General features: G+C 39.9%; 2 protein-coding genes and 1 long non-coding RNA gene across 5 annotated transcripts in view; 2 read left to right on the top strand and 1 right to left on the bottom strand.

Moving 5' to 3' along the window:
* Window positions 1-360: 360 nt before the first annotated feature.
* Window positions 361-10,529, top strand: SLC66A3 (solute carrier family 66 member 3). The gene is given in 9 exon segments (XM_061351737.1): window positions 361-549; window positions 552-640; window positions 643-836; window positions 3,297-3,379; window positions 3,831-3,900; window positions 4,464-4,521; window positions 5,720-5,840; window positions 7,306-7,347; window positions 9,177-10,529. Coding segments are annotated over 9 exon segments (834 nt in total). The 5' UTR covers window positions 361-461; the 3' UTR covers window positions 9,266-10,529.
* Window positions 10,530-10,817: 288 nt separating this feature from the next.
* On the top strand, window positions 10,818-11,516 carry LOC133211398 (uncharacterized). The gene is made up of 2 exons (XR_009725197.1): window positions 10,818-10,931; window positions 10,976-11,516. It is a non-coding gene; the product is annotated as an uncharacterized LOC133211398 (long non-coding RNA).
* Window positions 11,517-14,255: 2,739 nt separating this feature from the next.
* ROCK2 (Rho associated coiled-coil containing protein kinase 2) overlaps window positions 14,256-26,666 on the bottom strand; it is a 101,714-nt gene continuing 89,303 nt past the window's right edge. For 2 of the 3 annotated variants that reach the window (XM_061351728.1, XM_061351731.1), the window contains 7 exons: window positions 25,275-25,345; window positions 24,224-24,312; window positions 23,391-23,469; window positions 22,921-23,182; window positions 22,073-22,286; window positions 17,610-17,716; window positions 14,256-16,369 (listed from right to left, as the gene is read on the bottom strand). In XM_061351728.1, the coding sequence (XP_061207712.1) occupies window positions 17,623-17,716; window positions 22,073-22,286; window positions 22,921-23,182; window positions 23,391-23,469; window positions 24,224-24,312; window positions 25,275-25,345 (809 nt within the window). In that variant the 3' untranslated portion in view covers window positions 14,256-16,369; window positions 17,610-17,622. The remainder of the gene's footprint in view (window positions 16,370-17,609; window positions 17,717-22,072; window positions 22,287-22,920; window positions 23,183-23,390; window positions 23,470-24,223; window positions 24,313-25,274; window positions 25,346-26,666) is intronic. The other variant, XM_061351729.1, reaches the window with a different exon arrangement.

Here is a 26,666-nt window from a genome sequence, read left to right as displayed (position 1 = left end):
CACCATTGCTGCTGCAGCAACCAGCACCACAGCGTTCCCTGAAACCATGGGAGCTGGAGCACTGGTGACTCCACTTTGGGTTAGAAAATGGAAATCCAGCTTGCAGCTTCAACCCATGAGCCAAACACCAGTCCTAGATGAACACAACCTATGGCTAACTGTTTGAACCAACACAGCCTATGATGATTACTGTTTTGTGGCGTTTATTTAAGGTAAAAAAGTCCAGGCCCAACGCTCTCAACCTGGAGCTCATAGTTTCTCGGCCCCTACACCGAGGATCGTGACCTGTGGGTAGGCCCACAGCCAGCGGCATGGAGACATCCGGGAGACTTGATTCCCGCTCCCACCTGCTCCCCGCTCTCCGCGGTGCTGCAGGAAGCACTCCCTCTTCCTGAGGAAACCGCGCCGGCCCCCCCGGTGTTGCCAAGAGCGGCCCTCAGGGCCGGCGAGGCCCGGGCCTGATGCCGACCTTGGGACGCCGGCTGCCGGGCCGGGCCCGACCTTCCTCTCCCTGCAGGCCGGGCGGGCTCCGAGCCCACGGCCCCACGCCCTACGCCCCGGGCAGCGCGGGCGCCATGAGCGCTCCATGACGGCTGCGGCCGGGCCTGGCCGAACTCCCCGCCACACCCCGCCACGCCGCACCGCACCGCGGGTTGCCCAGTTCGGCTTGCCGCGGGTGTGCAGCGCAGCAGGATGGCACCGACGCTGCTGGAGCTAGCACACTGGAGCACCTGGGCCGTGTGCGCCGTGATCAAGCTGCCGCAACTAGCAGCCGTGCTGGCGGCCGGGTCGGCGCAGGGGGTTAGCACGGGCAGCTTGCTGCTGGAGCTGGCAGGGTAAGGCCGCGGAGGGGAGGCAACATGGAAGCACCCCCTCCCTGCGCGGGGGCTACGCACAGCGCAGGGAGTGCGGCGGGAGAACCGCTGGGGCTCGCCTCGGCGGGGCTTCCTTCAGCGGCGGGCGGGGCGCTCGGCGGCGGCAGTTAGTGATGGAGTTCCTGCCTTAGCAGCGCTGCCACGCACAGGAGCGTGTTGAGTGGTTGGGCGAAAGGGTCGGAGAGCAGCCCTTGCTCTCTTCGGTTTTAAACTGCGCCTTCTGTAACTGACGGTTAGCCTCCGCTGAGCCTACCCCTCCCGGCTCGCCTGTCATGTGAATGTGCCGCGTCCTGCCTGCCTTGGGCGTACAGGCTTTTCGGAGCAGAAACTTCCCGTTTTAAAGTGTTTCCGCGCTGTTGGTTAAAGGGAAACTCGGTGGTGTGGTTTTTTTTTTCCTTTAACTTATCCAAAACCAGCGTGAAACAGCCAGTGCAGCTGGAGGGAGCACCTGCTGTTTGGTTTATGTCATGTATTTAGGTAATGGTCCGTGTGCCATGTTGTGCACGTAATTGTAGTAGTTAGACGGGCTTCCCTCATCCGAATATGTAAAACATAATCATTCTTTAAGAAAATTATAAACCATGCCCAATTCCAAAGATTTGTCAGTCTGCAATAAGCTTACATGGGCTAGGCTTATTAAGTCTTGCTTAAATAGGATTGCATGGAATGAGAAATACGTAAAATGAATGTGCATGCACATTCATATACATGATGTGTTCCAGGCCACGTTGGATGGGGCTTTGAGCAACCTGGTCTAGTGGAAGGTGTCCCTGCCCATGGCAGGGATTGGAACTGGATGAGCTTTAAGGTCCCTTCCAACCCAAACCATTCTGTGATTCAAATGCGGGTACAAGCATGTGAGAGAGAGTACGGTGAAGAGCCTCGTGTTTGCTGACCTGAGGAACGGAGGTGGCCAGAACATGTAGCCATCCACACCAAGCCAGAAAAGGGCTTTCTATTCAGAAAAATCACCTCACAAAAATTATACTTTGATTCTGAAAGCACCCGTGCCTCATCTTCGGATAGGTGCACAGCAACTGTTTACCCAGCTCTGGCACTGCAGAGGCTAGGACATACAGACACCTCTTTGCATGGAGCTGTGCAGAATTGTCTTGGTGTCCGCTGTGGCTGTTTGTAGCCCATGTTTATCCATGGCACTGAACCCTTGTGGTTGCTTTTTACCCTTAGTACACCTCAGAGTAGTGAACTAAATTCTAGTTCCAGCAGAGATAACTAACCTCCCCGCCCAGCCAGAAAACAGTGGTACCGTTTTAAAATGAATCATGTGAGTTGGTGTGCATTAGAAAGGCTTTTTAAGAATGTTTCAGAAGAGCAGGGAGAAGCCGTAAGTATATCCTCAGCACTGATGTGATAACCACAGTACCCACACCAGTGAAGGATCTGCACCTGCTCTGGGCAGAACTGTTTTGAAAGAGTTGCAGCAAAGCTTTTTTAAAACCTCTGTTAGGACTATTTGTTTATTTAGTAAGTTATTTATCCCACTACCTTTAGAAATATTGCAGCTGCAGGGAGCTTTGGAGCTACTGGTATAAACTGGGATGGTTCTGCAGAGTCAGCATGACTCCTGGCAGAGGAGTGACACAGAAGTATGGTGCTGATGGGAAGGAGTCCAATTTGACCCTAAAGACTTCTAGAAAGTTTTGATGTTTAAATTCTGAATTCTTTAAAAGCCAGTTTCTTACAAGGCAAGTAGTTCCCTATTAAATCCTTCTACACTGGAAACCCATCAATTTTTCCTCACATAAAACTGTGCCCTAAGAGTTCTTTCTGTTTTTTTTCTGCAGCCTTGAAGTTTCTGTCTATCTGCATGGGCTTGCATGAAAGTTGAAGACAGTAAAGAAAACGTCATAAAAATTAAATTCCTTTTCAATACTTTATTGTTTAATGGCAGGAAGGTGAACTGCCTTTGTTTTATGCAGTAAAGAACAGACTCTTAGTCTAAGCAGAGCAGCTACACAGGGCAATCAGTGTGGTCTAGACACCTTGTAAGATGTTTCCCATTCCTGTAAACTTGCTGAATGTGTAGATTGAATTGCAAACATAAAGAAATCAAGAGTTATCTAAAGGTACCAAGACAGTTGCAAAATGAAGGTATCTTCTAGGTCTGGTCTCTCTTTGTCATCAGTTGTAATTAGTAAAATTACACCTTACACACTGTGACATGAAGACCTGGACAAGAAGTGTGGGCAGCTCTCTACATCTTACTCTGTTCGAAGGTGACAGAAGTAGACTATAGTCTCATCAGCCTTGCACTTCGGCTTCATGTTCATTTGATCAGTTTGACAGCAGCTGCTACACCTATCTGGAGCCTTTTGGCACAATCAAACCAGTAAAAAGCAGTTGTGAAGGATCTGTCCTGTTCCTTCGTGCAGTCATGCTGTTTTGTGTCTTTCTGTTCAGCTTCCTTGTGTTTCTGAGGTACCAGATCTATTATGGTTACCCCCTGCAGACATACCTGGAATATCCCATCATCATTGCACAAGGTAATTTTTTAAGCCATGTTTTGGAAATAAAAGAGGGCTCATTCAGCACTCGAAGGATCTGCATGTAGGTGCAGTACTCCAGTGCAGTGATGTTAATCTACTGACCAGTTCTAGCTGGAGTTGGGGAAAAGAGGGAATGAACATCTCCAATGTAATTGAATTCTTATAAACTTTATGAAAACAGATTATTGGGTAGAAGAGAAAGATCTAATACACACATGGAGTGCAGTGTAAGTTCATCCTTTATCCAGTGACTCCACTTGAGAGAAAAACATTATAAACACTCCAAACTCTTAAGAAAAGCTTAATTTTGGAGTTTGCAGTGTTTTAGACAAAATCAAATTTGAGAGACAAAGCCCCGTAAGATACAAGTTTCCATAGATGCGGCACCCAGTGGTGCATTTGGACCCTTCTCTCCGTTCTGTGACAAGCAATCTTTTATTTATTTCAGATGTCATTCTCCTTCTGTTTATTCTGCATTTCAATGGAAACAAGAAACGAGCTTTGTTCTATGCAGTCATGTATCCTTTGAAATCTGGGAATTTTGGTGTATGTAGCTTGGTTGGGAGTTCTTTGCATAGCAGCTATGATGCCATCATTTGTTTTGTGCTACTGTTGTAAATAATTTTCAGCCACCCACATTTGCATGCTGATTTCTGGGATCACAGTAAAATATCTACAAGACATAAGCTTTATGTGCTTTAGAAGGGCCACAACTGATAAGGAGTAAGACCAATTCTTCGTTTCCATCTTTGCTAGAGATGCAGGGTGGAAATGATGAATCCGTTTTCTTGGATTCATACCCACACAGATTGTACTTGCTGTGACAAACACAGCAATGTTTGAGGCTTTTTTTTATATCTCAAGTCTTGTGCTTTGGAGAAACTCCAGGCACTGTTCAACCAAAGACAGCGTGAAAAATAGGAATACTTAGTGTTTCAAGCAGTGCTTAATGTTTAATGTAGATTGTATAGTCTTACAAAGTTTCAGTAAGATTTTATCCAGATGTTTAAAAAAATCTAATTCCCCAGGCAGTTTTGGAATCCTAGAATTTTCAGTGCTATGAACCTTAACATAATGTAAGATTCTGGGGGGGCTGGTACATGATAACGCTGCGGAAGTGGATAATAGACCTGGCCTTGGTAAGTGCTGCATGATTATTTGAAATTAGGTCTTCATATGAAATAAAGATTTTTTTTCTGGAAATCTTTATCAGTGAAATCTCTCCTTATATTTGTCCTTAGAAGAATTCATCGTCTAGGCTAACTTTCAGAGCAACCAGCCAGTTTTCAAATACAGCTGGTTCTCACTTCTGTGAGTAGCACTGGCAAAGAGACTCGGGTGGGTGGGATTAGTTCTGAGGTTAAGGTTGTTAATTGTGGTACGTTAATTAAAACTAGCAAAGGTTTAAGCTGTTGAAAAAATATTGCCTCTTTAGTCCTAATGTCATAATCCTGATTAGTAAACTTTACCACGAGAGGAAAGCAATAGAGCATCAGTCAAAGCATTTGATATAGGGAATGTTAAATATTTCACAAGATCTTTTTTCCCATTTGGCCTAGAATTTTGCAAGGAAGCTACCATCTGATAATACCTTATGTAGGTTAAAGATTTTTTTTCCCTTTTAATCAGAAGAAAGTTAAAATTGAACTGAGATGAACTGGAGTTTCTAATGCAAAAGATGATATAAATGGGGGTAAAAGCTTCTAAGCCTAACAGTGATTGTTGCTTGCAAGGGAAATATGGTCATGTGGAGGTCCCCTCTACCTGCTGCCTTTGCAAAGTCCCTCCTCAAAAGGATGACAGAGTGAATAGCCTGTTCCCGTCATTTTTTTTCCCCACCAATTGGACTAACTTTCCACACATTCTTGTTAGTTTTCTCATTCTTTGATGGTTTAGTTTGCCCAGACATAATGGTAACAGATGGTCTAAATCAACTTCGCTGTTTAGACTAACCAGTCTCATTTTAGCTAACTTGTATAAACAGTTTTATGTAGCAGGTTGAGGCTTTTTAGTTTGTTTGCTTCTTACTGTATTTGCCTCTCTCAAGCATTTGCCAACAGTAGTAGCAGTTGTGCTCTGAGCTTCTTTCTCGGCACTACCTTAGAAATTGGTCTCTTTTTTTCTGGCAACTTCAATTTTTTGCTTCATGGTTCCTTAGTAAGAAGCTGAAACGCTTCAGTCGGCAAATACTGAAAAAACATGTATATTTTTTATTCTAAATAAAAACCTAGTCCTAGTTTTTGGTAAGTTACATGCTAACAGCCATAAGCTAAACACTCGGGTACTGCAACAGCAGAGACAGAGGTTCTTTCTCCTTTTTTTTTATCTGCTTTTCAGAATTTGTGTACATTCATCAGTGCGGCCAGTAAGCTGGCTCAGCTGCAGTGTCTCTGGCAGACAAAAGATGCTGGACAAGTCAGCGCCTTGACCTGGAGTATGTCTGCATATACCTGCGCAAGTAAGCGATGGGCAACTCAGTGTGAATCACTGAGTTTTCTTCTCTTAAAGCCGTACCTCTTAATGCCTCATTCAGTAGGTCTTTACTCAATCATAGTAGGTAAAAATCTCGCCTAATAGAGTTTCCCTTAGTGCCAACTTCTGGGACTCAGATACAGCACAAGGTCTTGAAGTCAAGTTTTATCATTGACACCAATGACATTTTCATTTAGAAAACATGCAAATATTGTCAAGATGACCTGGTATAGTTGAAATAACTGAGTGTCTTTACAAAGAAACAATTTCAATGCTGTAGGATTTAATAAAATTACTAGTGATCCAGCATGAAAAGGTACTAAATTTTGAGTTGGACAACACTAATTCTGAGAAGTCATCAGTACCTGAAGAGGGCCTATAAGGATGGGGAGGGACTCTTCATTGGGGACTGTAGTGGTAGGACAAAGGGTAACGGGTTCAAAATTAAACAGGGGAAGTTTAGATTAGATATAAGTAAGAAGTTCTTTACTGTTGAGAGTGGTAAGGCATTGGAATGGGTTGCCCAAAGAAGTTATGAATGCTCCATCCCTGGTAGTGTTCAAGGCCGGGCTGGACAGAGCCTTGGGTGAGATGGTTTAGTGTGAGGTGTCCCTGCCCATGGCAGGGGGCTTGAAACTAGATGGTCTTAAGGTCCCTTCCAACCCTAACTATTCTGTGATTCTAAATAGATACACACTTACTGCTAAATACCTTTAATACTGTGACTATCTGTAAATGTTTCTAAACAGAGGCAAGTTTAAGAACATACAAAGAACAGTGATTTGTACAGTTCCTGTCTTAACTAGCTAGTGCTCTGCATGAACAGTTCTTCTACAGCTATTTGTCAGAAGTCTCTTTGTCACATTTGCAAAACTTGTTTGTAAGGTTCTTACTATAAAACAGTGATGCTGGATCCATTGCCCTGTGAAACATAATTATGAATTGTGGTATGTTCACTGAACAATGGCAGTGAACTTTCTAAATGGTTTTAATATGCTGCAAATATGAAATAATTAATGTTTAGATTTGTTGTGGGTAGGAAAGCTGGATTCCTCATGCTTGCAGAAGCCTAAAAGCAATCATGTGAACATTCACAATGGCCAAGTCATGCTAACTTGGTTGTGGGTGTAGCTCAGTAGCAGCTACTGGAGGAGAGAGCTGAACAGAAAGAGGAGCAGTAAACTCTGCCCACATACAGTACAGTGAGTTAGACAGAAAATTCTATCAGTCATTTTCTCATTAAAAAAGACCATTAATACAATGTCACACAGCTTTGAGAGCTTGATCTCTGAAGTTAGAACAGTGATGCACAGAAGTGGAAATGTCTCTACAGTGTACATTATTATGTATTATACGAGATTATCCTCTATTGAAAAATAGTTATTTCATCATTTTTGAGGGTATAAACATGTTGAATCTAATACACTAATAAGAATTCATTCAATTTACAGCAAGGATATTTACAACCATAATGACTACAAATGATCTCGGGGGTGAGTAAAGTCTGGAATTGCCTGTCTTTTCAAGGTAATGCAGTTACCTGGTTTCAGAAGAACAAACCATGAACTTGGTATACTAGCACTGTGAGGGAAGAAGTTAAAGCTAAGAAAGGAGCACAGGGGTACACATAAGTGAAATACCTGGGGAAAGCAAACAAACCTGCTTACGCTTATCGCTTGGTGACAAGTGGTCCAAATGATTTTTTTTTTCAAACAGTAAAAGCATTACAAAATCAACCTAATTATGAAAGTAACAGAATAAATCATTAAAAATCTTTAATATTTAAATACATAAATAAATAAATTTAGTAAAATACAACTTAAACTATAATAATTGTTAGTTTTTCCAATAGTAAGTGCTGCTTTTTCTTATTGTGGGGTTTTGTGCAATAAAGACTTCTTCTAGAAATCTAAAGTTCTAGAACTCTTAGTATATGAATAGTTTTAGGCACATTCAGAAAATTTATTGTAGGCTGAAAATGAAATAGTAGGCTGATAAGATACAAAAAAACTGGCTTAAAATATGTAATTTGCATCCGCCTTCATCATAAAGCAGATTCATTTAACAGCTGCTTACCGTCCTGACAAAACTGAAAGAGCTAAGGAATGCAGCAGGTTTTTCAGTAAGTGGTTCAAAACAAGACTTGGTGGATGTAAGACCAATAACAAAATCACATTCTACTTTATTTGGTCCTTCCTTGTTCTGGTTCAAAACTGGTTTCATCAGAAACATCACTGGAATGGATTTATTTACTTTTTAAGCAGCACACTGCAGCACAGTAAGGCTGTGGTTTTACAAGCAGTTAAAGTGGCTCTTCCTCAGGAAAAGGAAGTCCCTGGCTCAGTCACTCATTTCCACCCCTATGCTTGCTGCTTTCTCTTTGCCAGAGGAAGAGTTTGTGGGGCCAGGCAGTTAAGTGGCTCACCAAAATATTGGCATAATGCACAGACGTTCAGTCTAGATCAGTTATCAAGTTCAGTTTGCCCGCAGCTACACACACTGATGTGAAGCAAGAGAGGCGTATTTAGGGGAGGAAGGAAGGGAGAAAAACATCCTGAATGTAAAAAGCTGGCTCTGGTTGCATCTGCTTTTAAAAATTCAGCACAGTATGTACTGGGGAATGGAAAAGATGGCAGCAAACACTGATGCTGTGCTGCTCTAATGGGAAATTAAAATTTAACTCCTAACTGAACACTTTGGCATGTTCCTCTTGGTTTCATACAGGTGTGTGAAACTGTCAAATATCACGTATTTCTGAAAATAAATCTTGTGCACATTTCTGTGATATTGCAGATATCAAATGTGTATTAGCAGTACCTACACTTCCAGTTGTGCACTCACAGGCAGAGACTTCTTTGGTTAAAAACCCTGCTTTTTTATCAGTTGTCAGATTTCCTCTCATTAAAATCAGACAGATAGAAGTATTTCCTGTCTCCCCAAAGTCTAAATTTAACAGGTAACACTACAGAATAATCCCTTTATTATAAACAACACTCACAGTTGTAAAGGGCACGTGAGCTGAAACTGAGTTTAATTTTTGGTGTAAATATACATTTTTATGAGGCTACTCGAGACTTGTACTGTTAAAGGTACTGTAGCATATTATTTTTAGCTATAAATTTTAAGTGTTAAATGCTGTCCTCTGCTATATTTACTCAGATTGCTTCTGGGTTCCTGAATTAATTGACTGAAAAGAGTTGCAGAATGGGACCCAGCCTATTTGCAGACCACTGAAGATTAGAAAACAGCTTGTCCTCTGAAAATGACCACAGTTGACATGTTTTGATTTATGCTTACAAGATTTCTTTTTCCCCCCTTTTAGTTCTCATCCGTTTCATAACCATGCTCATTCTCAATATTTGGGTCACAGCCACAATCCTGCACTACAGGAAGACTAAAAAGACTGATTAGAAGACACTCCTCAGCACATACCACAGTTACCACCAAAACCCTTGACACAATTAAGGTTAAACAACAGAAGAAAGGTTGAGGAAGCTCCCTATCTCTCTCTTAAGCCTGGTATTCATCCCTAAGCATACTTAGTATGGTCATGCTTGTTTTCTCTTAGAAATAATTCTGCTAAGATACTTAATTTAAGCAGCATCTTTTTATTTGTTATTTAAGACAAGCTTCACTGGTATCACATTTTCTGTGGGATTTTTTACTAAATGAACAAGGTATTTCATATTTAGATGTTTATATATTCTCGTATCACTTCAGTACTTCCTGGTTACATATAAGCAATATTCTTCAATTTTGCACCAGCATAGCAACTCGTCTTTCTTCATCTGCTGTATGAAAAACAACAGATGTTTGTCTTCCTGCAAGCAACTCACTTAGTTTGACATTAACTATCTGTATTTTAGGATGAAGAAAACTAAAGTCAAGGCCAAATCCAAAATTAAGTTCTAAATGTGTTTTGCTAAGTCACAAATCCAGCTGGGACTGTTGTGCTTACATGAAACACTTAAACAGCACAGTTTGTACAGCTGACACAGGATACCCAGTCACTTTCCTCAATACACCCAGTTTTGATTAGGGTAAGAGTAGAACCTCAGCTCTGAATTCTAATTTTTCAACCTGAGCTCTCATTCACTGAGGATACAGTTTTGGGAACAGCAGAGACTAGAATGTGTAGTAATTAATGAAACTTTGAACAGTGTTAAAACCTGCATTCAAACAGGAATTCCTGAGCCGATACCCAGGCTCCCCAAATGCAGTCCCTATGGAGAGTGGCCTGGCCACACATGCACTTTTAGGTGTGCAGCATTGATTCCTCCCCAGTGGTTCACAGTTAAGATACTGCTCTGTCCTCTGTCAGTTTTTAGCCTGTCTGTGCTAGGTTTGCTGAAGAACATACAGGCTTCACTTAAATTTTTACTTTGCAGATGCTATCAATATGCATACTGGCACAGGTTGCCCAGAGGGGTGATGGATGTGAATGTCTTCATCCCTGGAGACATTCAAGGCCAGGCCATATGTGGTTCCAGGCAACCTAATCTAGCTGAAGATGTCCCTGCTCATTGCAGAGGGGGTGGACTAGATGACCTTTGAAGGTCCCTTCCAACCCAAATTATTCTGTGATTCTGTGATACTTAAAAAGGTAAAAAGAAAATCTTGAGAACTATTAACAGATTTTGCTTTTGGAAGTAATGCCTTTCCAGTCAAAACTCTGAACAATCAAAATTAATTTTCCAAAATGAAAAGATAGGCATTTCATGAGTTCTTACAGTATTATTGATGACTCACAGGTTAAAATCATGGCACCCTTGATAACTAGTGACAGACTGCACTGACATCACTTGAGGCAGGTTTTCCTTGCAAGACACTGTATCACAGGACTCTTGTGGAAGAGAGGGATCTCCTCTGCAACAGCAAAAGTAGCTTTGTGCCAGAGCACACTCCACAGTCAGACCGAGACCTCACCATCAGAGAGCACAGCTGCTCTGCAAGGTCCCATTTGAGTGGGAAGTGGTGGGAAGAGATGTGTCTGTGGACATGATTTCACTATCTCACATTCTCGAGAGCAAGCTCGAACACTTTTCACTGCTCCAGTAAAATGGATGAATGTTTCTATGTTGGTTGAGAGAGTAACTGCAAAAATCCTGTTACTGATTCTAGTAAAGCTGTGTAAGATACCTGAAGTGGTCTAAATGGTGGCAGGTAGCATGTGATGTATTTTCCAGGTCTTGTTAATAAATGCTATTCTTCATGACTGATCAATGTCATTCTTGCAGTTAAGTTTCATTGCATTTACTTTTTTGTTTCCATATATGGAGAGAAAATTAAATACTCATTATGGGTCATTAATTGGCAGTTTTCACCTTAATACTTGAAACATCAGGCTGTGCATTCAGCTGCAAAATGCTAAAGAGCTCCAGCATCTGAAAAGAAAAAAAAAACAAACCACCACTTCCCATCTCATTTTCTTAATTAAAGCTTCTTCTTGATAATGATTTGTGTAAAGTCCAAACCTCTGTTAGTGACATCTTTTATAATCCTGAATGATGCTGCAGCGAATTGAAGACCTCCGTTTTCAGTTTGAGGATCAGCACTGCAAGTTGGGTTTTTTTCATCATAAAATGCTGAAAATGTAATTAAGAAAGCTTCTCTACACGTTATTTAACATATTTTGAATAAAGCATTTTAGAAACCGGGGGGGGGGGAAGACTGAGGAAAAGAAACAAGGCTGGGGAATTCACAAGCTTAAGGTAATTTTGTGGACTTGGAAAGCTGGACCCCGAGTTCTCCTTCAAGCTGCAAGAGATATGGAACAAAGGTAGCAAAAGTTCTACACACTTTTTTTGCCTCCAGAGAACAATTTCTGTCACTTTGGAGAGGCAGACATATGCTCAAGTCCTGGGCAAGCCCTAAGAGAGCACAGCCCCTGTAGTTTTCCAGTACATAAACCGTAACCCACGGCTGGGTTAAAGGACAAGACACACGGGGAGGATAAATCTTGTTAACTTGTCATTCAACAGCATCGGGGCAGGCACAGCAGACTGTTTGCCACATGACACAGCAGCAGCCCAAAGGCAGGCAGGGCCAGGCAGCACTGCAGATTTACTGCAGTGTGGGTAAGGCAGGAAGTGTCTGTCATCCCCAGGGCAGGAGGTGACACGTCTCCATTGGCAGGTTCTGCTCAAGTGCCTCGTTATACACTTGGTATCTCTCTGCACCAGCTCATAACATGCTCACAAGGTAATGCAGCCTTTCCTGTCCTGGTGAGAAAGTGCAGGTCCTGCCAGGACTGTCAGTGTGAGTGTTCTTGACAGTGGGAAGACAAGGTCTGAACTCTAGTGCAGCCCACCAGGTAACCCCAAATATCTCCAGCCATGAATACGATGAGCTGCAAATGTGTTTGATAAGCTACAAGCTGTACTGAGCCACGCATCTGTTTAACAGACAAAATGTTTATCCTGAGACCTACTACCCCCAAAAAGAGTGAGGGCACGATTCCATAGACAGCAGGTTGCTGGTCTGAAAGTGAGGATACAGACAGTGGAAAACACATACAGTTTACTGTTCCCAAAAGCCTATTTCTGAACTGTCCTCAGTAAACAGGAACGTTGCACACAAATGCAAACCCATCCTCTCCCCTACCCTATGGGCCTCTGTGATGCTTGGCACTCTGCACAGAGTAACACCATGTAGACATACCTGTTCTTGTGTTACACTAATCCAGCAGAAGATGCCAGTGCTTGGACTGCTTGGAAGTCCCTGTCCCTGTCTGACCCTTGAGCCTTTTCCACTGCCTTATGCTGTGCACATAGCTGCTCCATAGCCTGATTCTGCCAATCTGAACTACTACAGTATGACAGAAAGGAATGCAGTGGGGAGGCGGACATACAACTGCCGGAGCTCAAAACTGGATTTTAGGGTGGGTTGACTCTTCGGAGAAAGTCATTCACTGTTAGCTAAAAGATCCTAAATAGAATATAATGCGTAGAAAGTCTTCATTCACTCCTTTAAATGAGGTAAAATGACACTTCCTGCACTGAACAATCATTATCCATTTAAGGACATATGTAATAGGGAAAAAGAAAAAAGGAAGTAACACCTCAGAGCCCACAGGAAGAGCTATTACAAAAGAAGAGTTACACAGATGTGGAAATCAGTTTAAATTAGGTGGTTTCCCAGCCATGTTTTTTCTATGATGATAAACAGTAATTACTTCCCTTCTAATTATTTTCAAGGTGGTTTGTTTTATTCTTTTCCAGATTCTTTGATATTCAAGATTCATATGAAGCAGAACATGAAATGATTCATATGAAGCAGAACATGAATGCTACCTTCATCACTAATAATGGTTTAAGGATGTCCAGTTTGGGATGTAAGCAAGCTGAAAAAACCCTTAAAATGGGATGTTATTAAATTCTTGGTTTGCACTGAATTTAATTTGCTTGATTGTGAGGCATAGTTCTCTAAGACACTTAAAAGAGTTCTCGGAGATGATGGCTGTTGAGGTCAAGTAGGTGTCTGGGAGTTACAGTAAGTATCACCGCAAGAACCTGCCAGCTCATCACTTGTGCTGGATCCAACTGTAAGACTGTGGCAGCCTCAGAGACCCTAATCCAGAGGGACCGTGGGTGCTTCCTACCAGACAGCAAGACCAGGCATATAAACACCTTAAAGTTGTCGACTGTCCCATTCTACCTTGGAAGTGGTTGGAGGCAAGCACCATCTCTGTCCCGGAAAAAAAAAATCCAGTCTTTGCACCAGGGTAAAATAAGCAGGTTTTTCCACATCATACTTTTGGTGGGACAGCCCTGTTACAAAAAGTGTTTAATCATCAGCGACTAAGACAAATGTTGCTTAGTTCAGGAATATGGGCTTCTCTCAAAGACTTTAAAAGGTTACCACTGGACAATAAGGAAACAATGTAATTTTGAGGACCTAATGCTTAAAAGTTCTTTGCATTCCATAGATCAGCAGATGGAAGCTCTGTCTCAAGCAGGACAAGTAAGAACAGAAGAGCAGCTTTGCTGCTCTTTTGTGTCCTGGGTACAAAACCAGAAGGCAAGAGGTTCGTGCACATCATGCCATTTGCCAAATAATCTCTGCAGCTCAACACAGCTCATGCTGTTTTCGTTTTGGGACAAACTGCATGAAGGAGAACAGAGGAGTGCCACAATACAGTTATACAGTACATTTCCTAAAATGACCGGCTTAAAAGGGCCCCAGGGATTCACAGTATATGTGGGCAAGCCAAGGGGAGAAAGCGCAACAGCCTCACCCCTTACAGCCTGCCAAAAGAGCTCCTGAGGAGCCTGCGCCTCCTCCACACACAGGCTTTGCTTGGCTTCCTTTTGAGCAACCCTCACCTTTCCTGTATCTGCCAAAGCACTTGCCTATGTATTTAAATACTTCAATTAATTACCAGCTTCTCAAGCTCAGGAACTATTTTACCTTACTCAAATAGTTTATTTAAAAATATATATATATAATATTCTCCAATTCAGAAAAGGATAGAACTTCCCACAATGTTACTTTTATATATATATATATAAAATATTTATGCATTCAGTGAATGGAAACAGTTTTACTGTATACATTTTTAATGTTGTACTCTATGCAAATCTGCATTGCCTAAAAATATACTGTACTTCTGTAAATCAAAACAAGCAGGGAAAAAACACTGTAGCTGTGCGCTGGGTTATAATACCTAACAGAAATGGTACGAAAGTTCTAGTTTTGAATTTCAGAACTCACAAACAACAGTTTACTTTGCGAGTGCATAAATAGAAGACTGAATACATTCTGACTCTGTTAAGCTGAACTGTAGCAGAGGTTACAAAATGTAAATATATTTATTCATTTTCAGTATTTCAGTGTTTCCAAGTCCACCTCTCATGATAGTGTTAAATAAATCACGGTCCTATCCTTCCAAACAATTCAACACTCTTTAAAACAAAATACAAACAAACAATTTTTAAAGTGAAATGTCCTCCTTCATTGAAGTGTTAGATCATATTTTAAATTACTGCACTCCCACACAATATTTTTTATATATATATATTTTAAATATATATATATTTATATATATAAAGAGACCAAATAGGAGCCTACATTTTTTTACTGTCAATATGTTTAACATCGCATACTGTAGTTGTATAAAACATGCATTTTCTGGGATAATTATGAACACATCATGAATGAGCCCATATAAATTATATTTTTTGTACAACTCCAAGTTAAAAAACAAACAGTCGGATTAAGTGCCTCTGAGGCCTTTCCTTCCCAGCTGTCAGTTCTCAAGACACACTACTGGAATATTTATCTATGCCTACAGCTATGTGCTAGAGAACCAGATTTAAAAGTTTAAAATACACCTACAGTATGTTTTACCTAAAGGTTGTGACAGTCCTCGGCTATTGTGTTGTGAAATGTAAAAATAGTCACAGATTCTTTTCTTGTTTTCCAGAAATAAAAAACACATCTAGGAAAGTATGCAAAAAAAAGGCAAAATGAAGTTTCATAGCACTTAATGAGGGTTAATATAAGTCAATAACTAATATTGAGGTTTGTAAAAAGGGCTGGATGAGCAGTTACATGTACAAGCAAATGGTCAGGTAACTCCAATGGTATCAGACATTCCTGTAACCAACACTTCCTCCACCCTTAAAACCAGTCAACATACATTCAAAATAGGCTGACATTGATATACTTACTAGGTGTAAAAATAGTGCACTATTTTTTCTGCCACAAAGCAAAATTGCATCCTAAGAGCTGTTAAAACTTTTTTTTTTCCTTAAATAGAGAGAATGGGCAAAAAACTTGGAAAAAAAAATTAAATTAAGGCAATTAGACAGGTAAAACAGGACTGCCCGTGATGATGTAGCTGAAACTAGTATATACTTCAAACTTGTACTAGCTGCTGAACATTGACATGCAGCTTCTGATAGACGTGTATGAATGATATAAACTTCAACATTATGGCTTTATACAAGTGCATAGTTGCAACTGCAATAAGTAACGGTATCTGATTAATAAGCATAAAAAAATAAAGTGGAAAGATTTTTAAAACCCTCTTGCAGTATTACAGTACAATATATATACACAGTATAATGGTCACTTCTTACAGATGCAGTCTGTATCACTGTGGTGGATCTTCCTCCTGTTCTTCTTGCAGACATGCTGGTGGCATCTTTATGAAAGCTGAAAAGTCAGTTTCTTCCATTTTAGTATTCATTCCTCTCGATCCTTTTATGAAATGTAGTGTATGTGTCTTGCCAAGAAAGCTTTTGTGGAACACAGTTTAAAAGGTTACCTAACATATCCTTTTACTATTTACCAACCATTCCTCTTCTGATCAGTCACTCAGGGGAATACAGGAAAACCCTCAGAGATTAGTAATTTATATTGCAGCAAAAATGTAAACCTCTGATATATATAGCACAATCTCTCAAGAAAATATATATATTTTTAACATATTTTGGGATATGTTTCAGTCTTGCTGTAACAGGAAGAAAATTATCACCTCGAATTGTGTCTGCATTCACGGAAACCAGTTAGCTGAAAAAGAAGTAGGAAGTTTGGTCAGTAAATGCAGCGAATGTAAATCTGACACAAATATACTTCCTCAAAGTCTTCATTTAAGATGGGCTCAGCATATCTGGGGAAAACATCATTCCTCTGCATTCAACAGTATCATTACTTTAGTACATCCCTATGTACTACGATCCCAAATTGATTAAATCCCCTTGTAATATATGAGGGTAAAGGCAATATGCACAGTGTAACAGTCATTTCTAAAAGATTAGTAAACTGTAGGCTTTTAATACATAAAGATGCAGTATATTTAATTAACATTAATGCACATTATTGTAAACACTAAGCAAGTTAAATCAAGAGCTGGTATCTGATATAACCAAATAGACAACTGAGGTGCAACGCTACTGCTGCTGTCATCCCCCATTCTTTTGAGGCTGAGTCACACCTTACTTAAAAGAATCCTCAGGAATTTAACATTTGTTTTTTTTCCCTGTATAAACGTAACATTGCATCAACATGTAAAATGATTAAATATTGAAAACTATAAAATAGTTATCATAGAAAAGTTTTGTTATCTCTTTGTATTCCAGTACATTCACGCTGCATATTTAAGTAAGCCACAGGACAAATTAGATCAATGAAATGGCCGTATCTTTCCTAAAGCAGTCAAGGAAACCACATCACAGAAGCTGCAAATCCCATTTGTTTACATAAATTTTCAAATGCATGGTTAGGTACCCAAAAAGCACAGCACTGCAAAAAAAAGCCAAGTCAAACTCACTTCAGAACGTAGGGACAAAGGCAAAATGCAGAACTCTGTTGATTTCATGTCTGCTAGCCATAGACCAATCAGTTTATGTTAAAAGCTTAAAAATGAAAAGTATTTGCAAATACCAATTCTATTTCAGATACATATCCAACTGCTACAATCTCCCTTTAGCCTTCAAGAATTATCTGCAGAGGTTAGCAGTACTGGTACCGCTGGTGAGCAACTACTCTGACAACAGCAGATTTAGGTCTTTTTCAGGCAGGCAGACATGAATTTTGAAAAAACACCTAATATTAGAAAGATAAAAACAGTCAAAGTTTTAATAAAAATGGTTTCTTTAAAAATTCATCATCATCATAAACACAATCTCATTTTTACTGTTTAAAATATTAAAATGAGATCTTGTGTTTTCTCTGCTTTGAGAAACAAAGCCCAATATAAGCATGCTGTAGTCAAAGGCAAACAAATCCATTCCTCTCTGTTTAGATTTACCCCTTATACTTCTTCAGAAATCAAACACATCGTCATCATCATCACCATCAATATCATCAACATCATCAAATGACCAATCCCAGTCCTTAAATGCCAGATCAAGCAATCTGCAATAGGAGGGTTTGATGTTTAATGTGGGTCACACTTCTGTAAAAGACTTCAAAATTCCATTTGTTATCACTAAAACTGTTTAAGTAAAAGACTTAAGGTAGGTGGGTTCCTTCCTTCACCTACTGTGGACTATCGTCAGTCAGCGTTCATGTAAGCCAGGAATGTCATACTAATTAGGAATTTATCTCACAAATCATTCAATTCTATAGAACACTTACCATCCTGGGTTTAGTACCCCAAAATTTCAGTACCAATGTTATGAAGAGACCAAGATTTACATTTCATAACATTAACTGCCTTCTGGTTTGCTGCTGTTCTTGTTGACTGAGGTGCAGTTTTATGCTCTTCTGCTATCCTGTTCCAGACAGTAACATGGAAGCTAACATTTTTTCCTAAAACCCCAAGTAATTTTGACTGAACAGAATATCAACTAAACCAGCATCATCTGAATTTACAAAGATATACAGGAGGATTTTACTGTATCCCAAATACAGTGGGATTAACCCTATAAAACATAGCTCACTATTTAAAGCTAAGCAATGCCAAAACCAGACAAGGTATCAACTAGTTTTCTAGGCATCACTGCCTGTGCTCCTTCTATGGTCACTCTAAAACAAAGCAAGCCAGCAAGTCAGTCAAACCTTGTCAGCAAATGAGTCATTTTACTTATTATAGGCATTTATTCTGGGAGAGGATGAATCAGTGTCTAGAAGCATTCATCTCTTTCTGTTGTTATAAATGTTAGACAAGTACGTTAAGTACTTCTCAATTGCTACAGCTACAAGAAAGGAAACTCAGTCAAATCATTCCTCCAGTGAGCTCAATGGGTTTTATATCAGGATTATATGTCAGCTATAGGAGGCAGAGATAGAAACCTTACCCTAACAGAGCACAGAGCATTCAGTGTGTTTAACTGCAACATAGTACGATGTTAATAATAATCAGATGCTTTAAACAAAATGGATTTGGGGGGTTTCAGGTTTTAAAGTTTTTATACTTTTAAATGTGCTATATTCCCAAAAAGGCTCAATATTGATTTGTTATATGAACTATGGTCACTCTCATTTACAAAACACTTTCAGAATTTATTAGGCACTACAATGTATTAAAGTTGATTTTCATTTTATTTTATTTTTTTAATTTGGCATCAGCCTTTTGGCGCAATCCAACTGAATGGATAACCAGAAATTAATGTGTTCTGAATCTGACACTTGTTTGCCCTTTCTTAAATCATCATGAATAACAGCAATGAAAACCTTGGAGAAACAATCACTGTGTGAAATTCCTAGCAGGGACAGCACTTGCAGGATGATGCAGGATGCAAGGGACTTCTAGAGGCCTCTAGCCCAACCTCCTGCTCAAAGCAGGGTCGGCCACAAGGCCAGCCCAGACTACCCAAGGCTTTGTCCTGTCAGGTATTGAAAGCCTCCAGAGATGGAGCCCATCCAGGCTCACCAGCCTGTCTCTCTTCCGGGGTTCTGTGATGGCTTCTCCATTTATCCAGCTGGAATCTGTCTTGGGTAAACCAAGCCCCTCATCTCTCCCCCTCCCACCATACAGCACTGAAGAGCCCAGCTGACTCCTTGATACCTTTCCTGCAGGGAGGGGGGCAGGCTGCTCTGATACCCCCTTGAAACTGTCCTTCATCCGGGTTGAATAAGCCCAGTTCCCTCAAGCCTCTGCTCTGACCATCCTGGTGGCCTCCACTGGACCTTCAAAGTTTGTCAATTGCTGGCTGAATTTGGGGGCCCAAATGCAGAGTCAGTATCTTAGTACAGACTAAGGAGTGAACAGAGAAGCATAATCTCTTCCCTCAGTCAGCTGGCTGCGCTCCTCTTGGTGCAGTCCCAGAGCCTTCCTTGCTGCCAGGGCCCACTGCTGGCTCACCTCCAGCTCCTGCCCAGCCACTCAGTTCCCATATTTAACTGGCAACTACATCTTCATTCCTAATGAAGTTTGTAACAGAAAATTATTATTCCATACAGTAAGTCCTTGCACGAAAGCCCCATAGTAGCACCAGTCAGATATAAATCGGCCATAGCAATTACAGTAATACAAGGATGTGGTTTCTAATTAAAAGTGTTTAAATCCATACAAATTTCCACTGGTTGGACCAACCTGCGTTATTAAGATCACAGGTGACATGACCTCACAGAACTACACTTTTCCATCTGTTAGATACATTTGCAAAGTGCACTTGGAAAGTTTAACTGCAAAAATAAAATGGTTACACACAAAAATATCCATCCTCCTCCTTTCTCACCATTACAAAATACATAGCTAAAAAAAACCATTCAAGAGGGATTTGTAGTGGAGGAGGACCACAACTAAAAAGAATGGTGAAAGTAAATACTGTGTTATGACAACACTGCATAAAAAAGGTCACGAAGATCGAAAGAACAGTGTTAGAAAGAGAAATATTGTTTTTAGAACATGTAAAATTAGCTGTGGAAAAAGAATCAGAATTTATAATGTACCCCTTCTATGTCAACTTGTCAACTTTCTACTTGTTCCCGAGCTATCATATATGTTTCCTTGATTCATGGTTCAATCCTATCATAGATATTCTGCTTAGCTTTGCACAAAAAAACTCTTCGATTGGTCCATAAAGAGTAGTGATTAAAACATTTTTTTCCTTCATAGTTACAATAATACCTAAGCATTTAAAATCCAAATGATGAGATCTGACTTTCTTCTAAATATGCATAGTAAATCACCAAAAACTAGACTATATGGAAGTTAGGAGGAAAGTGAAAGAGTTTGAGTCATTTTACTATGCATTTCCATACATTAAAATACCAGTATTGTTTTAAGATCTAACTCTTCATGGCATAAGGCACAACAACAGCATCTCAGTAAGAGCACACTTCCCCTGTGTTCTCCACTGGAACCCTGGTGACTCACCCAACCATGTTTTCAACCAGCCAGTTTAGGTACTGGTGGCAGTCTAGTCACAGGAGCAAGGCAGCAAAACTGCCTAGCCACTGCCAAACTACTTCACTGGAGAGAAATGTTAAGCCTTTGCCGGAATGCCCATTGCTGCTGGAATACTGCATCAAACAAAAGAAGCCAGACCAAACTTTTCACAGGCTGTCAACAACTGGGGACTGATATAACCAAGTACCAGCAAGTGCTCTGGGTAGTGAAAAAAGGAAACTGACCCCCCCCCCCCCCCCGAAATTCTGCTGTACAATCACAGGAGCACTACCTGCAGAAAGCTGTCACTTCCACAATACACTGTAGGGTTTTGCCCCTTAAAACTGATCCAGTAATAGATTTCTAGGGTTTATATGGACATTTCCCCCCCCCAAATCAGAGGAACTTGATAAGACTATTCTTTTAGGAATAATGAAACATCAGCGTAAGTCCTAGGCTGAGTAAGGGATTGAAACCAACTCTCAACCTTTGGTGAGTGCTCCAGCTACTTCAGAAATGATGATTTCGCCCCGCCCCCTGTCCAATCTTCCTGCTGTCTTTCAAGAAGCACAAGTGGTGCTCAGACAAATGACTTTCACCGCAGAAATGGGCTCCACGATGTACATCCCATGTGGGCAGAGATGCAAAAGAGATTCATCTGAACTAGATTTTCACTGCAGACATCCAGAAACATGCTGCATGCTCCTTTTTTTACACTAAGAGGATAGGAAACCTAAAACCAACTCTTTCTAAGCATGAACTGTAAATGGAGTCAGATGCAGAGATATACAGATTTGGTCAGATGAAACACACATTAACAGACAAATCCACAATCAGGTGTCTAAGAGTGGGGCAGGAATTCAAACACATACCTCCAAACCAAGCAATAAGAAACAAAAGACATGTAGTCTTTGCTGCATGCAAGGCTGTCTAGATTGCTTTTCTGAAGGCACTCAATTCTCTCCAAGGTTCGTTAGAACCACAAGCACCTAACTTCACCGCTCAACTTCCAATCAGGTACAGCAGTGGCCAACTCTAATACTGTCAACCCTTATTTTCTTTTTAATTTTCTTTTCTTAACCTTCATGCCCTTCTCCCTGGCTCTTTGCCTAGATAAACCTCATTTTCCCTGCCAGTTCACAAGAACTATTAAGCCAGAGACTTGTAGGATGCTACAAGTTCTACCTATTACACATAGGAGCAATGGAATACTTTATCAGTACAGACGGGTTAACTAACAGGCAATGCAAAGTCCTTTAAACAAGGGAACAAACATAGTCCTCTCCTAACTTAACTGAGGTTTATAGAAGATGACATGCTACATCATGTATGTCAATAGACCACAACATTTGTGGTCAGTTATCCTTATCAACAGATTGACATTAATTGTAGTCAGATGTTTAAACCAATAAATGAAATAGCAGCTCTTGTGTCACCTTGGTTTGTTTGGAGGAAGCTGTCGACTTGGTCGTCTGATGGACTGGTTTGGCTGTACCTTCATGGAAGTTCTGGGAGAAGATCGAGCAAAGGGGTCTGGTGCTGGAGGTTTCTTGGGTATTTTTTTCACCAGTCGGCTCACCCATTTTTGCTGTTCTTCTGTAGAATTAGCTAACAGTAGTAGATTCTTTGCCGTTGAAATATCATAGTACACTGTAGTACAAATTTTTAAAATAAAAATATTGTTATTATTCTAAACATGTCCCATCATCAAAAATTAGTTGACAGATTGCTGTTCTATCACAGCCAACACAATGAGAATCAAGCAGAGAAATTAAAAGCTAAACAATTTTGCCAAAGCTGAAGTTTCCCGGCTGCTGACAGTGCCCCCTTACATTCTGGGGCTACCGACTTCATATTATGGAAGATACACACCCACATGGAAGAGAACAGGGAAGGGTAACACAAAGAGATGTGCCCAAGAGAAAAGTAATGTGAGTCACAGTAAACCTCACTGAATGTAATCTATTTCATAACATGGACTAACACTATTGTTTCACACAGCAATGCAGCACAACTCACACTGTGAGCAGTCTTATATCTATCGTGCTTTACTGCACAAGGCTAACAACACAATAGGCATGTATGTACATTGGCCACATGCCATTAACTCACATCAATAGGCTGATCCTCATGTAGACACCCTTAGAAGGGTTCTGATGGCCATGTACTAATAAAAAAACCCTACCTCTTTCTGTTTAGCTGGTGTCATTACTATAATCCTTTCATTTTTTGAACACCTTATGACTCCAGCAACTACGTGTGTATTCAAACACTTGCCACTTACCTTTGCAAGGTGCTATAATCTCTTCTTTTTTATCCATGTGATCTTTGTGACATTTGATATGGCAACGGCGACATTCTAGAGCAGGAGGAGGTTTAAACATATGCCACAGTGGCTTCATACAAGCTTCACAATTGGTTGGAAAGTGATAAAGAGTAGGTATAAACTCATGTCCTTTGTGACAAATGTAATTTGACTTCTCTCCCATGGGCTCCACAGGAAATTCCTGTTCCTTTTTGCTCTCTCCTTCATTAGCGTATAGAATCTAGAATCAAAGCAAAATAATCTCAGTACTCCTAGGTGATAAATGTAAATTCATAGTCATTATGTAAGTATAAAGATTGAAGAATTGCATGGTAATGTTTTTTTTCCAGTAATTTTTAGTAAGTATATAATTAGACAAAGTTCTGAAAATATTTTTTACAATGTGTGAGATTGTTTTTTTACAGCGTTAAAAACATTAATTTAAATACCTGGAATATCCTAGGAATTTCCTTGGAATCTGCTCTGTACACATCAGTCTGAGTGACTGGTCGGACATGGAAGAGTTTGCTACAGGAAATTATTTCAATAGGATAAAAATTGTTACCAAAATAAGAATTTAATTTGACAGAGTAAGTTAGGATACAACAAACCACATTAAGACTTGGAGCCATGATAGATTTGTCAGGTCAAATTTGTAATCACTTGATTGAAGCCTTATCTTTCAAGCCTACACATGAACTTCCCCAATCCCTAAATAAAAAGAAGTCACAAGTATCCAGCTATATTTTTCAGATTAAAAAACATAACTTAAAAGACAGCACTGAAAACCCAGCATCATATGACTGTTAATGCTTGCTGGTGGCTTTCTAACAATCCTCTTCCCATGCTCCAACCTCTCCACATTTTGCACTTAGTAAGAAAATAAATTAATTAACTATACCACCCACCTGCAAGGACACGTTGTAAGTCAGAATATTCAAACACTGAGAATTATAGCCTCTCTGCTACAGTTTTCTTCATGTTTTTTTGCTACAACATGTTAGGTACACCTAGCTGAGCTTGTGGAAGCAGTTCAGTTACATGAAAGCTCAGTGGAGCATCCTGTATCAGACTCAGCACCCCACTTCTGCTGCACTGCTACTTAACAGCAAGCACAATTCATCACAACGGATCCTGAGATCCCAGCTCTGCAGCTCAGATTACACAAGTACACCCCATTTGACACTGTGCTCCCAGGCTGGAACTCAAAAGGCCTTTTGCCAAAGTCTTTCAGACAAAGTTCACCTACAAATTAGAAGGAATTTCATATGGTAATACTTACTCTATATCTAATACCATATAAGGATTAGACTGTTCCTTATCTTGCTCACTGTCATAGAACAGGATCTTCTTACTGCTTACAATTACATACTGTTAGGAAACAGAAAAGGAGAAAACACACATTTTAATCCAGCTCACCACAGATGTCAAAGATGTCACAGTAATTACCACAGCTGTCACAGCAATATTTTTCTACAGCTTTATTACATAGTAACTAAATAGACAATAGAACTGTATGCTAAAGCTATATTTGCCAATAAATGAATTGCAAAACAAACAAAATCCTGATTTCCTGATAAATCAATTTATGTTATCAGATTAACTGATATTTAAACAGATTTAAGTATCTATGAAGAGAAAAATTAAGTCTGGAACACAGTAAGATAAAAGCTTTTCATTTCTATTTGATTGATTTGATTTCCAATTGGACTGACAGTGAGAGTAATTGTCATGATACCTATTTTACATATGTAGTTCATAACTAACAAGGATCACCGTTACATTTAGCAGCATTGCTAGTAATTTTCATAAGAAAGCTAGTTACCTATAAACCCTCCTATTTCCTCAGTTTTGTCCCAAATTAAGAGTCTGACTGAGAAGCACATGAACTGACTGGTGTGAAAATATGTATGTTATTCTTTGGGCAAAGAACCATCAAGGAGATTACTGAAAAGCAGTAGATGAGTGAAGGCTGCACAAGGCAGACAAGCAGTTGTTAATTTTATCTCCTAAATAATGTCACGGGCATTTGCTTCCAGACTCTGCTGAATTCCAGCTATGTAATATTGCTGGGAGTGCTGGTGCCTGAATGTACAAACATTTGTAGATCATGAATGGCTGTTCTCACGTCTGACTGGACAAAGAGCATTTTAACCTATTACAATTGTCTTAACATGCTCCTCCCCAGAGGCAGTTATATCAGCTAACATATCTTCAATTGTATTTAAGTAATGAGAGAACATGTATCAAAGAAAGATTAATGTGTTGAAAGCCTGCAGTATGTTTAAATCCAGACAACACATGAGACAAGAACACAGATCTGGTTTTCTTACCTTTTTAACCCATCCAAATTTTTTAGTGTTATTTCTAACCGGCAGCGATAGCCAGCCTTCCAATCTTGATTCTGAAAAAAGTATACATTGAAGAACATAAATATTCACACAACATTATTTTTGAGACTACTGGGCATTTAAAATAGTTATTGAAGATCAATAAGAAAGCAACAAAGCAAACAGGAGAACACAAACTATTTAAAACAACAAACTCTTACAAAGTTTATCACAGTAACTGTTCTGGAACAAGTTAAATCGAGTATTCCTGAATACAACCAATAAGCAATGATGCAATCACAAAGTAGTAGGCATGAGGAAGAAGGGGAAGCGCAAACTTGCAATTGCAGCATACACATTCCCTTTAGTAATTTTTTCAAGACTTAAAATGCTTATGTCTATCAAACTTTGCCTTTTAAAATAGCATCTAAAGATATTAGTACAGACCACACAACATCCAGTTCAAGACAAAAAGGGCAAACTACCACAACAAATAATTAATATCCTCTATACGCCAGGTAAAATTTCAGGAGTTTACTATTCTAATTCATATCTTTTGCTCTGTAAATTTCTTTTGTTTCTAATTCTCCTAGGCTATCTCATCCAAAGTAAGTCATCTTTGGCCAATCCTTAGGCATTGCCTAAGTTCAACTGCCCTTTCACACACTTGCAGTATTTTATATTACACTGGCACGTTAGTCACATTGCATTTATCAACAGTATTAACAGCTCAGCTGTTGTCTGTCATACACATTTCAGTGGTAACCAAAAGCTCACCAGGATCACACTTTCCTAGCGCTTGGTAACACACAGTATCTCATAGCCTTGAGCCGTATTTTTAGAGCTGCACCTAATACAGGCATTTCTTTCCCCTATGTTTTGTTAAGAGGAAATACTAATTTACAATAATATTTTTCGAATGAGCTTCCCACCCTAGCAGATAACCTCTACTGCTGCTGAGGAGCCTTCAAGTCAAAAAATTCTGAAGCCTTAAGTATTAACGAACACAAAACTATGGAAGGAGCATAAACATGCTCCAGAATTGCAAAAGACATTTTCTTTCTCATCAGAGGGCATTTGTAGGCTCCTGCCCATGTTTAACAGAGTGCAACAGTTATTAGATATTCACAGAATCCTTATTTTGTCTAATGAGACTTGAAGCATTTATTTATTCAGACATGCACTGTCTTCAAAGTTTATTCTCCTGTAAGTATTTGATGTTGCAGGCACATTTTAATATACATACCAAGCTACCATAAATGAAGTAGTTCTATAATGTGTACTTTGCTTCACACCTGCCACTTTAAATTGTAGTAAGCAGAATGCTGATGCAAAAAAAATCTTCTGCCCCCATCCAAGAAGCATGTATAGTTTGTTAATGTTGTGAAAAACAAA

Source organism: Neopsephotus bourkii, unplaced genomic scaffold, assembly GCF_033783945.1.
Source record: "Neopsephotus bourkii isolate Nb327-2 ecotype Australia unplaced genomic scaffold, CSIRO-AGI_Nbou_v1 NB_595, whole genome shotgun sequence".
NCBI lineage: Eukaryota > Metazoa > Chordata > Aves > Psittaciformes > Psittacidae > Neopsephotus > Neopsephotus bourkii.
Note: the sequence above shows the minus strand (reverse complement) of the source record. Positions and strands in the feature narration are given on the sequence as shown.